The 12,297-nt window shown below is 43.0% G+C and overlaps 1 protein-coding gene across 1 annotated transcript in view; it reads left to right on the forward strand.

Annotated features, from left to right (window-relative positions):
- Window positions 1-10,959, forward strand: part of NOC3L (NOC3 like DNA replication regulator) — a 30,804-nt gene extending 19,845 nt beyond the window's left edge. Inside the window, exons 11-21 of the mRNA XM_053305935.1 lie at window positions 426-557; window positions 1,946-2,026; window positions 2,872-2,972; window positions 4,321-4,393; window positions 4,470-4,533; window positions 5,444-5,515; window positions 6,113-6,294; window positions 7,830-7,958; window positions 8,851-8,948; window positions 10,172-10,256; window positions 10,386-10,959. Coding sequence (XP_053161910.1) covers window positions 426-557; window positions 1,946-2,026; window positions 2,872-2,972; window positions 4,321-4,393; window positions 4,470-4,533; window positions 5,444-5,515; window positions 6,113-6,294; window positions 7,830-7,958; window positions 8,851-8,948; window positions 10,172-10,256; window positions 10,386-10,517 — 1,149 coding nt within the window. The 3' untranslated portion in view covers window positions 10,518-10,959. The remainder of the gene's footprint in view (window positions 1-425; window positions 558-1,945; window positions 2,027-2,871; window positions 2,973-4,320; window positions 4,394-4,469; window positions 4,534-5,443; window positions 5,516-6,112; window positions 6,295-7,829; window positions 7,959-8,850; window positions 8,949-10,171; window positions 10,257-10,385) is intronic.
- The last annotated feature ends 1,338 nt before the right edge of the window (window positions 10,960-12,297 follow it).

Here is a 12,297-nt window from a genome sequence, read left to right on the forward strand (position 1 = left end):
GTGGGTCTACCAATTGGGGGTGGCAAGTAGACCAGTTCGAGGTGGGTCAATGTGCCAAGTTCGGAGCAGAGGACTGGTCTACCTGCTGACTCCAATTGGTAGACCAGCTCTCCGTGGAAAAACAAGCCTCAATCAAATGGCACTAAAACCACTCAACGTTTCAAGTTGAGATGGGGCTATTTTGTTTCAAGCTCAAAACAGGCCCCTTATCTTAAAGATGTGTTGTTTCAAGCTTGAAACACTCGAAACGGCCCGTTTTGAGCTTGGATCAATTTAAGCTCGAATCGATGTGCACATATCTAGTAGGCAGTACTGGATAGACCAATAGTCTGACTTCGTATAAGGCAGCTTTGTGTATGTTTCTTTTAAAAAAAAATAAGGACTGTGTTTTAAATGGGAAATAAATGCTTGTCAATTATCTTTAGGTGTTAATGACGCTCCTTCACCTCAGAATTAAAGAAGTGGAAGTAAAAAAAGATGCAGAAGACATTGCACCAAAGAAGAAGTTCATGTCTTATAAAGAAAAAAGGAAAAATCTGTCAAGGATGCAAAGAAAGGTATCTCTTGTGCTGTACTGAGAACACTTCATTAAAGGCTCATTATAAAATCCGATGGTGACATTTCTGTTTACGCTGGTCAGGATTCAAACTTTTATGCAACTAGTTCCATGGCCAAGAAGACTTTGATTTTGTTTTTTTGTTTTTAAACAGCACTTTATCCTGGAAAATCCCTTTTGAAACTTGTGGGCAGAGGGCGGTGGACAGCAAGCTTGTGGTATTTGTGGTATGGCACTGTGGGGAGTAGTGTGGTTTTGCTTTGTTTTGTTGGAAGGAATGTAAAAAACAAAATGCTGAGCCTGTTCAAGCTCTTGGGTGTGCCTAAAGTCTGTCTCAAGGCTGTGTGAACTTTTTGAACTGGATGGGAAACTGAGAAGTAAATGTGTTGGCTCTCAGTTCTGCACTGTTCACTGATTCTTATTGGTTGTGTGTTTGAATGGGGCCAGTCATTCTTTCCTATGGAGGGGGTTTCCAGAGAAGCTGAAAACAGTGCCCTTCCCAGTTCACATGTGACATGTCCAGTCTTCCAAACTTGGTTCAGAGAATTATGATCATGTCATGGGCTTGCACACTCCCACAGCTTCTAGTCCTTGTTTGATTTTCAGACTATGATTTGCAGTCCTGGAGTTGGTGATGGCCACTAGCTTGGATGGCTTTAAAAGGGGCTTAGACAAATTCATGGAGGGCAGGTCTATCAGTGACTACTAGTCTGGTGGCTATAGGCTATAGCCACTAGACTAGTGGCTATAGGCCATCTCCAGCCGCAGAGGCAAGATGCCTCTACTAGTTGCAGGGGAACAACAGCAGGAGAGAGGGCATGCCCTCACCTCTTGCTTGTGGGCTTCCAAGAGAATCTGATGGGTCACTGTGTGAGACAGGATGCTGGACTAGATAGGCCTTGGGCCTGATCCAGCAGGGCTGTTCTTATGTATACCTAACATCACCCCCCCTCCCAACTTTGGAGGAAATATTCCTTTCTCTGAAGGAAATTCCAGAGGAGAAAACCTTAGGATACAGTGTGGTATTTGGAGGGCAAGCAGAAACCATAGTTTGCTGCTTTGAGTGTGATGGAAGACTCTACGACTTGCCTGAAGCAGGAAGTATCTATCATGAGCTGAGTACACAAGGAAGAGGTTGAGGCAGGGTGCGACCCTGCAACACATGCCCAATCCTCCAGGCTATGGCCTGGAGCAGGGGCTCCCAACCTTAGGTCCTCAGATGTCGTTGAACGGCAACTCCTACATTTCCAGTTAAATAACATCCAGGGACTCAAAGTTGGGAACCCCTGGCTTAGAAATGTTACATGTATAGCACTCCAGTGACTGAAACTCAGTGTCTCAATATTGCCATAATATGTGTTGCCTTATAATGGCCTTGTGCATTTTCAGTGGAAGAAAGCAGAAGAGAAACTGGAGCGAGAACTCTTAGAAACAGAAGCCTCTGAGAGTGCTGAGAGAAAACTTAAACTGGTAAGTTTTTCCATATGTAGGTAGTGTGGTAAATTTTGTGTTAAATACATGTAAAATAATGCCAGATCCTACAGAACATACATTTTGTGTGTTGTTGTTTTTGCTTTGGGGCAAGAGCTGTGGCTGATCAGAAATTAGGGGTTTCTGGTCAGAGAATGTGAGTGGGGTTGCACAAATAGTGGACATAATGTTTGATTTTATTTTTTAAAGAATCATAGATACATAGCTTATTATGGGCTATGCTCTATCTGTATATTTCTCTAAGGTGTACCTGTTGCTAATTCCATGTGTGACAGCTCTCGCGAGAGTTCGCGAGCGAGCAGGGGGAGATGAAAGCACTGGCAAACAGGCTTGCCGAGGAGAAAATGGCGGCAGCTGGGTGAAGAAAATGGCAGCAACGGTGGTGGGCAGGGAAGAAAACGGTGGTGGGTGGCGGGAGAACTAGAGGTTCAGATGCTCTGCTCCTGGCCCAGCTATTTTTATTTTATTACTCAATGCAGTACTTGAGAGCATAAAATGTGTGGTAACTGTTAAGTGGTGATGGCCACAGAGCCACCATTCTTGGAATTCAGTCAGTCAGTCAATATTTATTCCAGCCTGTTTACCATAAGATATATTGTTGTAATTAATAATTCTGTAAGCCAGTAATTAAGAACTGATCTGTGCTAGGAATTTTTGAATCACTAGGAGATTTTAAAGGGCCTTTGGAAAAATGGCTCCAACTTTCAATTAAACGTGGAAAAACATATTTCATTGAATTAAACATGGACAGGAAAGTTTAATTAAAATGAAGACAATTTTCCTATATATGTGTGTGTTCAATTGTGTGTGGCTTTTCCCTGCAGCACACCGAAACCCTGAATATTGTATTTTTGACTTACTTTCGGATACTGAAGAAAGCACAGAAGTCACCTCTTTTGCCTGCTGTGCTGGAAGGTCTTGCAAAGTGAGAATTTCAGAAATGGTTCTAATTCTCTTTATAAGTTACTTCAGCTTAATACAAAAACTGTATCTGTGTGAACATTTTTTTAACAATGCTTTGAACTGCTTTTCTGTAAAATAACAAAAGCAGCATCAAAGCACAAACAATTGAAAACCAATTAATACAAAAGACAAGCAGTTATAAAACATGAGACTGTTAAAAAGTTGTGTGTGTGCTGATATATTCATTGCTAGAAAGTGCTTCTAGGTAGATTTTGTTTTGCTTTCAGAATGACTACTGGTTAATGAAATGGAGTAGTCCAGTTCTTAGAATGATCTAAACTATAGCTTAGCTTATTACTATAGCTTATTATTATTAGCTTAGCTTATTACAATAGTTTAGGTTATCTAAACTATAGCTGAGCTTATTATTATTATTAGCTGTAGCAAGTCTCAGACTTGCATGTTGCCTCTCCTCAAATATGAGACGGTGACAACAATTTTTGAGTTGAGTATAAACTTGAGTCGTCACCTAAAGTGGCGCAGCAGGGAAATGCTTGACTAACAAGCAGAAGGTTGCTGGTTCGAATCCCTGCTGGCACTATATCGGGCAGCAGCGATATAGGAAGATGCTGAAAGGCAGCATCATCTCATACTGCGTGGGAGGAGGCAATAGTGAACCCCTCTTTAATTCTACCAAAGGAAACAACATGGCTCTGTGGGCACCAGGAGTCGAAATCGACTAGACGGCACACTTTACCTTTATAAACTTGAGTACTGTTGTTTGTTCTACCTCTGGTTATTTAAAACAAAGTATGGTGAGTTGATTCTAGATTAACGAACTAAAGTTAGAATAACCACAGTTTCCCAAGTGTGTACATGATGGGAAACTCCGGTTTAGTTTTAAAAAAAGAAAGGAAAAGGAAGCTTTAACTCACTTTGGTACATTCTTGGGCACATAACAGTGATTTGGCATTATGAGCCAGCGTGTTGTAGTGGTTAGAGTGCTGAACTAGGACCGGGGAGACCCGAGTTCAAATCCCCATTCAGCCATGAGACTTGCTGGGTGACGCTGGGCCAGTCACTTCTCTCTCAGCCTAACCTACTTCACAGGGTTGTTGTGAGGAGAAAACGCAAGTATGTAGTATACCGCTCTGGGCTCCTTGGAGGAAAAGTGGGATATAAATGTAGTAGTTGTCGTCGTCGTCGTCATCATCATCGTAGTAATAAGCCATGTTACTTTGTGTGTGTATAAAGCAGAGCTATTTAAGAATGTCTGTATAGAATGTTACACTTCAAACTGGAATTGGAGCTGAAATGCTTTGGGTTTCACAGATAAATCTGTAACATCATGCATTTAACTTTAATTTTAGATTTGCCCACCTCATAAATCTGGAATTTTTTGATGACCTTTTGCTCGTTCTCCACTCTCTTATTGAATCGGGGGTAAGTTTATCTCTCGTCTAATAAAGACACATGAATCTCAATCTATGGCAAACTGAGTGATTTTTCCTGTTTCCAGGTGTTGAGCCACAGAGAGAGCCTGCACTGTATTCTTTCTGCTTTTCATATTTTGTCTGGTCAAGGTAAGTCTTTCTCTTTAAAAATGGACTTTGCACAAAAAGGTGTGGTGGGGCTGCTTTCAGTAATGTTACGAGTTTGGCTACCTTGATTAGCTTGAATGGGCTTATTGCTGAGGTTTAGTCTGACAGACTTGATAGGGAATGGCACCTGCAAAGCGTACTGTGCCCTCCCCCCCCACAATTCATAGAGCACACTCTGAACCAATCCCTTCCTTCTCCCACTCATCTTCCTTCACTGTCGTCGTTGTCGTCCTCCTCCTCCTCCTCCTCAATCCCATTCTCTGCCATTTAAAAAGTTAGGGTGTGGGACCCTTTGGTCACCACATTCCGCTCTTTATCCCGCCTCCTGCTTTTTCAAACAAGAGTGTGTGCAACAGAAGAGGAGGAAGAGCGGCAGGATCAGGAGAAATACTGCTGATAGCAGCAAGCAGGGCACCCTTCCATCTATGGAATAGTGGTTGAGGTTGGCAGAGGGGGCTAATTTATGGCCTCTGCCACAGCGGCTGCTTCACTGTAACTCAATAGCAGGTCAGCTGTGGTAATCAAGGATGTAGCAAAAGGACTCTGTGTCCCTTAATAGCCGGGAATCTTCTCCAGTGTTGATAATAAGAACCTAGAGCATGAGGGAGGGCAAGAATACAGCAAGGAAGTTTGAAGCTGTTTCCGAATCTGTGGTTTTGCTCCTTTAAATAATTCTGCTTTCTTCTAACAGGTGTTGCTTGTAATTTATTTTTTTTTAAAATAAGTAATACAAAGACACTCGGCCTATGTGAAGCTTCAGAAAATTCCAGAGTTTCCCCTGCCCCTTGTACCCCCACAGAACTTCTTGCCTTGCCACTTGGGCAAGTGGAGTGCTCAACAATATTGCTAGTTACTGAAATGAACATTTCTTAATGGTTATTATTTTGAACAGGTGATGTCCTTAATGTTGACCCTTTGAAGTTCTATACACATCTTTACAAGACACTGTTTAAGCTACATGCAGGTAATTCCTTATTTCATCATGTCAAATATAATTGATCTTTTCTGTTTAGTCAAGACGACATTTTTTTCTAGGGACAGTTTTTGCATGAATTGAGATGCGTGCACAGATTCGATTTGCAGATCGGGCACCTTTCAAAAGTGAGGAGAGCAAGTTCATACCTGCTCCCCTGCCACCCCACACAGCTCCCTGCTGTGGTGGCATGCCCCCCAGCACCCCTCATGCGGCGGCACACACCTGGCTTCTGCAACTATGCTGAACATGCAAATGGCTATCGTTCATGCGCAGAGGCCATATAAGGGATGCTGGGGGGGTATGCCGCAACAGCAGGAAGCTGTGTGGAGTGGCGGAGGAGCAGGTACAGACCTCCTCTCCTCACTTTTTAGAAGGTGCCCAATCTGTGCATCCCTAGTCCCCGAGATGTGGGCAGCTGAATTGCCACTGTGGTATGCTATAGCTTGGTTAGAACTGTTGAGTGACAACCTTGAATGTAGCCTTTTCTACTGTCGAGCTAGATAGATAGAAAGTGCAGGCCACTCTCTGTAAACGTTCTGGTATTCTCAAGTGTATAAAATGGTGTTTGATCCATTTCTGTCCAAGGTGCTACCAATGGAGATGTGGCAATCGTGCTGCAGTGCCTGGAAGTGATGCTCACCAAGCGCAGGAAGCAGGTGTCGCAGCAAAGGGCCCTGGCTTTCATCAAGCGCCTCTCCACACTTGCGCTCCACGTCCTTCCAAATTCCAGCATTGGGATTTTGGCAACTAACAGAACACTAATGCATGTAAGTTCTAAGCAATAAGGTGGCTATTCTGGCCCATTTGCAGACCTGTGCATACAGTCCCATTGGAAGCAGAAATGGCTATGTTGCATAAAAGTGCACAAAAGTTCAAATGCAAGCATTTTGTTATAAGATTTGAAGCAATAAGACAAATCTTGGCAACCTCCTGCTATGCCCCACCTAGATTGTTCCTTTTGACTACTTGCTCTGTATGACTCTTGAGGTTTACCAGCCAGGCTCTTATTCTTGCCAGACAAATGAAGAGATCCGGTCTGATCTCTACAGTATTTCTGCATTTTTCTTGTTTATTATTCAGCTATCCTTTCAGCTGTGGACAACATTATACACCTTTATTACACGGGACTGGGTTTTTTTTTTTTTTAATGAATGAATGCCCAGTGGGCTGACACTCCCCTTGAAGCACTAGGGAGGTGCCCAGGTTGTCCAGTGTTGTTTCTGGAACATCTGTGGCCAAGAATGCCTCGTAGTGGTTTAATCGCCTGCTCTGGCTGCAGCCCCCCTAGAGAATGACAACATGCTTGTTATGGTACATACTTTGGTAGTATGTTCTGAGCTGAGCTACAGTAATGTGCTCTACATGGGCCTGCCTTTGAAGACTTTTCAAAAAACTTCAGTTAGTTTGAAATGTTGTCGATCATTTACCAGTTGGACTGTGCCAATCAGAGCATATTACACCACTGCTGGAATAGCCAATAAAAACCAGTGTTCCAGTTAGTTTCTGCATGCAGTTCAAAGTGCTGGGTTTCATATTTAAAGCCTTGAATGTTCTCAGTCTTGGCAAGCTCGGGAGAGGAGGGAATTCCCTATTGGCTTCCACATATGCAAAGATCTTTGGAGGAGGCTGTTCTCCAAATCTCTTTTTTTTCTGCAGGGCCTTTTCAATGGTTGCACCTGTTTGGAATTCTCTCCTCAAGCGGCTTGCCCCAAAACCAAGTCGTTTTTTAAAAAATTTCAACAAGTTAGAGGATGAGACTGATCATTGGTTTTAAAATAAGCTGAGAATATTTAGTGTTGCAGATTGAAAATTGTGGTTTTAAAATTACTTGGACTCTGATTTTGAATTTATTTAATTAAACCATTTGAATTGCTTTGACTGATTTAAAGTTTAGATTTCAGTTGGATTCTTTTTTAAAAAAAATGTGTATGGTGGCTTTCTCTTCTGTTAACTGATCTGAGAGCCCATTGGGTTATTTTGGTGGGATAAATATAAATATCCCTATAACACAGTGACAAAATGGTTTGCATATCAAATAGTCTGTTTTTAAAAACAGAAGTTACAAAAACTTATTTCAGAAACCATGAGAGCTAGAAATTGCAGTCCATTTTGTATTAAATTGGAGAATCTTTTGATTCTAACAAGATTAATCAAGCCACATATATGTTCAGGGAACCCAGAATCCCTATATTTAATAATCTGGGGAGGGGTGGTCTATTCTCTAAGGCCAAAATGGCACAAGCTGTAACTTTGTTTTGTGTGGAACTCTTTCCTCCCTCTCTCCTGGGTGATGGCTGAAAAGACTTTCCCGAAGACAGACCTTTTGCTAGACAACGAATCTCAAGGAAGTGGACTTTACCTTCCTGAGCTGGAAGAACCAGAGTACTGTAATGCTCAGAATACAGCACTATGGGAATTGCAAACTCTGCGGGTGAGTGTCGTTGTGACTAATGTTTTGTGCTTTATTCTCTGGTGATATTCAAGGGAATATTTTTTTCTTTTCAGAAGACTTCTTCTTTCTTCAAAAGTCAGTGTTTGCAGGCTTAAGAGTGTTCTTGAGTAACCCCTTTAAGATGGTTGGGTTTTTTTAACATGCCTTTTTAAATTTCTCCTTCCTGCATTGCACCCTCCCATGCTCACTCTCCCTGTTTCTCAAATGTGCTAATGTTCATCATGTTGTAAGACAGATAACTTTATTTCGGTCATCAACCGGAACAAAAGAACATCATAAAAAAGCAGTACGAGATTTACAGAAAATACAGCAAAACTTGGCCACCAAATTAGTAATTGTAAATGTGCCATCCTCTGCTTTTATTGACTGGTAGTTTGATCCAAGCCTTTTACAGCAAGTATTGGTTGCCACTCTCTCACAGTCTGAATGCCACTCTCTCTGATGCCAAGGGAATGAATAGGAGAGGGTCATATAATTCAAAGCAGACATGCATTCTCACCTTAGAAGTTGGTGGCATGTGAAAACTCTAGGCAATAACGTTTCATGGGGAGAGCCATCCACCCCAGTCCACTCACCAGGGCCCTTTATTGCCCTCTTCATACCCTTGCCTAAATATTTCCAGAGCACAGGGATAGGGCAGCTGGCATATGTGTTCCACTCTGTTGGCCAATGGCTTCTGTGCAATTCCTGACTTGAGAACTTTAGCTTCCCAGTGCAGTCTGTCTAGATGGCTGCGTTGTGGAGACTGCATACTGGGTTTCTTGCCGGGAGAGAGCTTTGGCTTGTTCTAGACAACCAGAGGCGTGACTATTGACAAGCCTGTGTTCACGGTACAATAAATGGCTTCCGTATTGCTCCTTCTGCTTTTCAGAGACACTATCATCCAGTAGTTCAGAAATTTGCAGCTCATCTTATTGCTGGTGCTCCAGCAGAAGGATCAGAAGCTCTTAGGCCTGAATTGAGCCGGAGGTGAGAGACATGATCCTGTGTTTTGAAAAGTTTGTGCAAAGATTTGTCCAGAGCAAACAACACCACGCAGCAGCTTCACTTGGCCAGCATCGAGGCTAATCCCTTGTGTTAAGGACACAAGAACTTGATGAATAGACTACAGGATCATTTAGCTTGGCATTCAGTTTCCCACAGCAAATGCTTTTGGGAAGCCCATAAGAAAGGTGTGAAATCATCAGCCCTCCCCCAGCAAATTCAGAGGCATACAGCTTCCGAACCTGGAGATGTAGTTTAGCTTTCATGAGCAATAGCTAGTGACTCATAGAGGTTAAATCCCCCTTTAAGCTAGGGATGTGCCTGGTCCGGAGCAGTCCGGACCGGCACCGAAGGGGGGCCTTTCTTTTAGGGCGGGGAGGGCTTACTTACCCCTCCCGCCTCTTTGCCCCCTCCAGCATCCATATTTTACTGTGTAATTGGGGCGCTGGAAACCAGCCGCCCCCCCCGCCCCCCCCCCCACGAGTGGATTAGGGCCAAAAGTAAACTACTGCCGCCGTCGCCCGCTCTCCCTCCCTCCCAGCCGCCCGCCCGAGTCCTCACCACATGTTTTTCAAAAAAAGAGAGGAGCTCGCGAACAGAGCTCCTCTCTCGGCAAAGTCTTGGCTCCAACTGGGGCCTTGGGCGCGCGCGCGCCGCAAAGGACAACTGGGAGTTCCGCCGGAGGCCCGGTCTACCCGCCGGCAGGGGAAGAGGCCGGGTAGACTTTTGGCCCTAATCCGCTCACGGGGGGGGGGGGGCGGCTGGTTTCCAGCACCCCAATTACACAGTAAAATACGGGCGCTGGAGGGGGCAAAGAGGCGGGAGGGGTAAGTAAGCCCTCCCCGTCCTTAAAGGAAGACCCCCCACCCAGACCCGAACCGGCCAGGTCCGAACCGGTCCGGACAGTTCGGAGGCCTTTAGAATGGCCTCCAGACCGGTTCGGACACACCCCTACCTTAAGCCACTGAAGCAGCATGTGAAGTGTTGTTAGTTCTGAAGAAAAAATAATGGGTAAGATTTGCAAAAATATTGCTAGAATTATGGACCATTTTAAGTGTCAAATATTTCATATTGTAGTCTGACTGGACAAGTAGTGTTGGGTACCATCCATGCTTTTATTTTTCAGATACTTTTTTGAGGCAGGTTTTTGGGGGGTTGTTTTTTTTTGCAAATAGTATAGAAGAAAGTTCTCTGACTGTTCCCCATAGGTTGCCTGCGGACCTTTTTGAGACCTACAGTATGAAAGGAATGACTTTTAACCCTTCTGTTGCATCAGTTGCACCCAGGAAAAAGGTATTGCCACACATTCTGTTCTTAAATTGCATACTGTTACTTAGAGTGTGAAGCATTATCAGTTTCTTACCATAACTTCATACATATAGCTTACTATATAAAGATGTATAACACTTTTGTCCATTTTAGGGTACTTATTTACAAGTCGAGTCATTTCTGAATGAAGACTTGAAGACGCTGTTTCAGACTCATCTTGAAAATGCAGCTATTGAGGGGACTCTGGATTTTTCGAAATACTTAAAGGCCCAGCCTGTTTCATAAGTATATTTCAGACCAGGGCAATCTATTTAAAATAACCAAATGCACAAAAGAACCAGTGACCTGTTTTTAAAAGAATTCATATAAAATCTTTATTACTGATAATAAAATGTTGGGGAATGAAGAAGCATGTAAAGTAGTTGCACAGCAAGTTTTGCATTTCCCAGAACCCTTGGAGTGAATAGACCATATTGAGACTGTTCTTCAAGAATTCAGGAACCGTGGCTGACTCACTTCCATATTGATTCACCAAGGGACTCCGTTGAAGTTGTACTGGCTTGGAAGCTATTCAAGTGTAAAGTCCTTTGAGCGTATGTATAATATTGTACAATATCCTCATTGTTAGCCAGTGATTTTTCTAAATATAAAAACGTGGGCTGGTTCCTTAAAAAAGTGTTTTACTTGTTTTAAAAAATACACTTCTATAGCTTTTCTAAAAATATAATTCTGGATTATTCATTTTTGTTGATCTTAAATTGGAATATCGCAAGATTCTTTGGGACAAAATGTGGGATGGGGCTATAACTCAGTGGCAGAGCATCTGCTTCGCATGAGGAAGGGCCCCGGTCCCCTGGCATCTCCAGATAGGGTTGGGAGAGACTCCTGCCTAACACCTTTGCGAGTCAGTGCAGGCTAAGCTAGGTGGACCAGTGGTCTGACTTAGTATAAGGTAGCTTCCTGTGTTCCTAAACAGGTGATGAAAAAATAATGCAGAGTTGCAGGCTCCCAAACAAAAATGCCCTATCAGTGCACATGCTTTTTTCCTATTTCATAATTCTATTTTCCTGTACAGGTTCTTGGGAAGTAGCTGCAATTAGCATTGAGGCCTTCTACCCCTACCATGAATGGCTGAGATGAAGAAAATTGTACAAAGTAGTCCCGCTGAAACTAAAAGGACAAGTTGTCTTTTAATTCCAATGGGACTATTTTGAGTAATTCTCATTATGTTAGCCAGTGTCCTTCTCTGCCCCTCACCTTTGTATGGTTATTGAGCTCAAGGGAATGTTGCATATTACATCTAGTTTGGCTCTAAGTTAAGAGGCGAAGTAGAGTGTTCCCATAGCCACACATTGCCATGTGTTCCCTTGAAACATCAAAAGGAGTGAAGACACAGAATAAGAGTCGTACTCATTTTGTCTTGCATGTCTCCCTTCTGTGTTCCATCTTCTCAAGGAAGCCTTCTTGCCTCGTATAGCTTCCTTGATGCCATCATCCTTCTGGACTTGGTGGTACCTTTCCACTTTGTGGTATGCATTTCAGGCTTCTATTAGGTAAAGGGAAAGTGTGCCGTCATGTCAGTGTTGACTCCAAGCGACCAGAGCCCTGTGGTTGTCTTTGGTAGAATACTGGAAGGGTTTACCATTGCCTCCTCCCACGCAGTATGAGATGATGCTTTTCTATTACTGTAATTTTAAATAATCTTCACACATCTGAAATTTGACGCTCTGGGTTTTCCCTTCAGCTTCCTTTTGATTCAGACACATTTGACCTCAAGTAGAAACGTCTCCAAAATGTGGGGATGTGTTGGCTATTCTTGGCGATTTTCTGCTTACCTGTGTGTTGAATTTGATATCTTTGCTATATCCAGAATATGAATTTAACCAGTCTGATATAATGCCATAGATTATATCAGTTTCTCCCTTGCATGCTAATGTTCACTATTTTTTTTTGTATTCACTGAACTATTTTGCCCATGTTCTGACTTCCTGCTACACTTCTGCTTAAGCATGTGAGTGTGAGTCTCAGTACACATTTAATGCCAATCCAGCATGCTCCAAATAGA

The sequence above is a fragment of the Hemicordylus capensis genome, chromosome 3 (genome assembly GCF_027244095.1).
Source record: "Hemicordylus capensis ecotype Gifberg chromosome 3, rHemCap1.1.pri, whole genome shotgun sequence".
In the NCBI taxonomy this organism is placed as follows: domain Eukaryota; kingdom Metazoa; phylum Chordata; class Lepidosauria; order Squamata; family Cordylidae; genus Hemicordylus; species Hemicordylus capensis.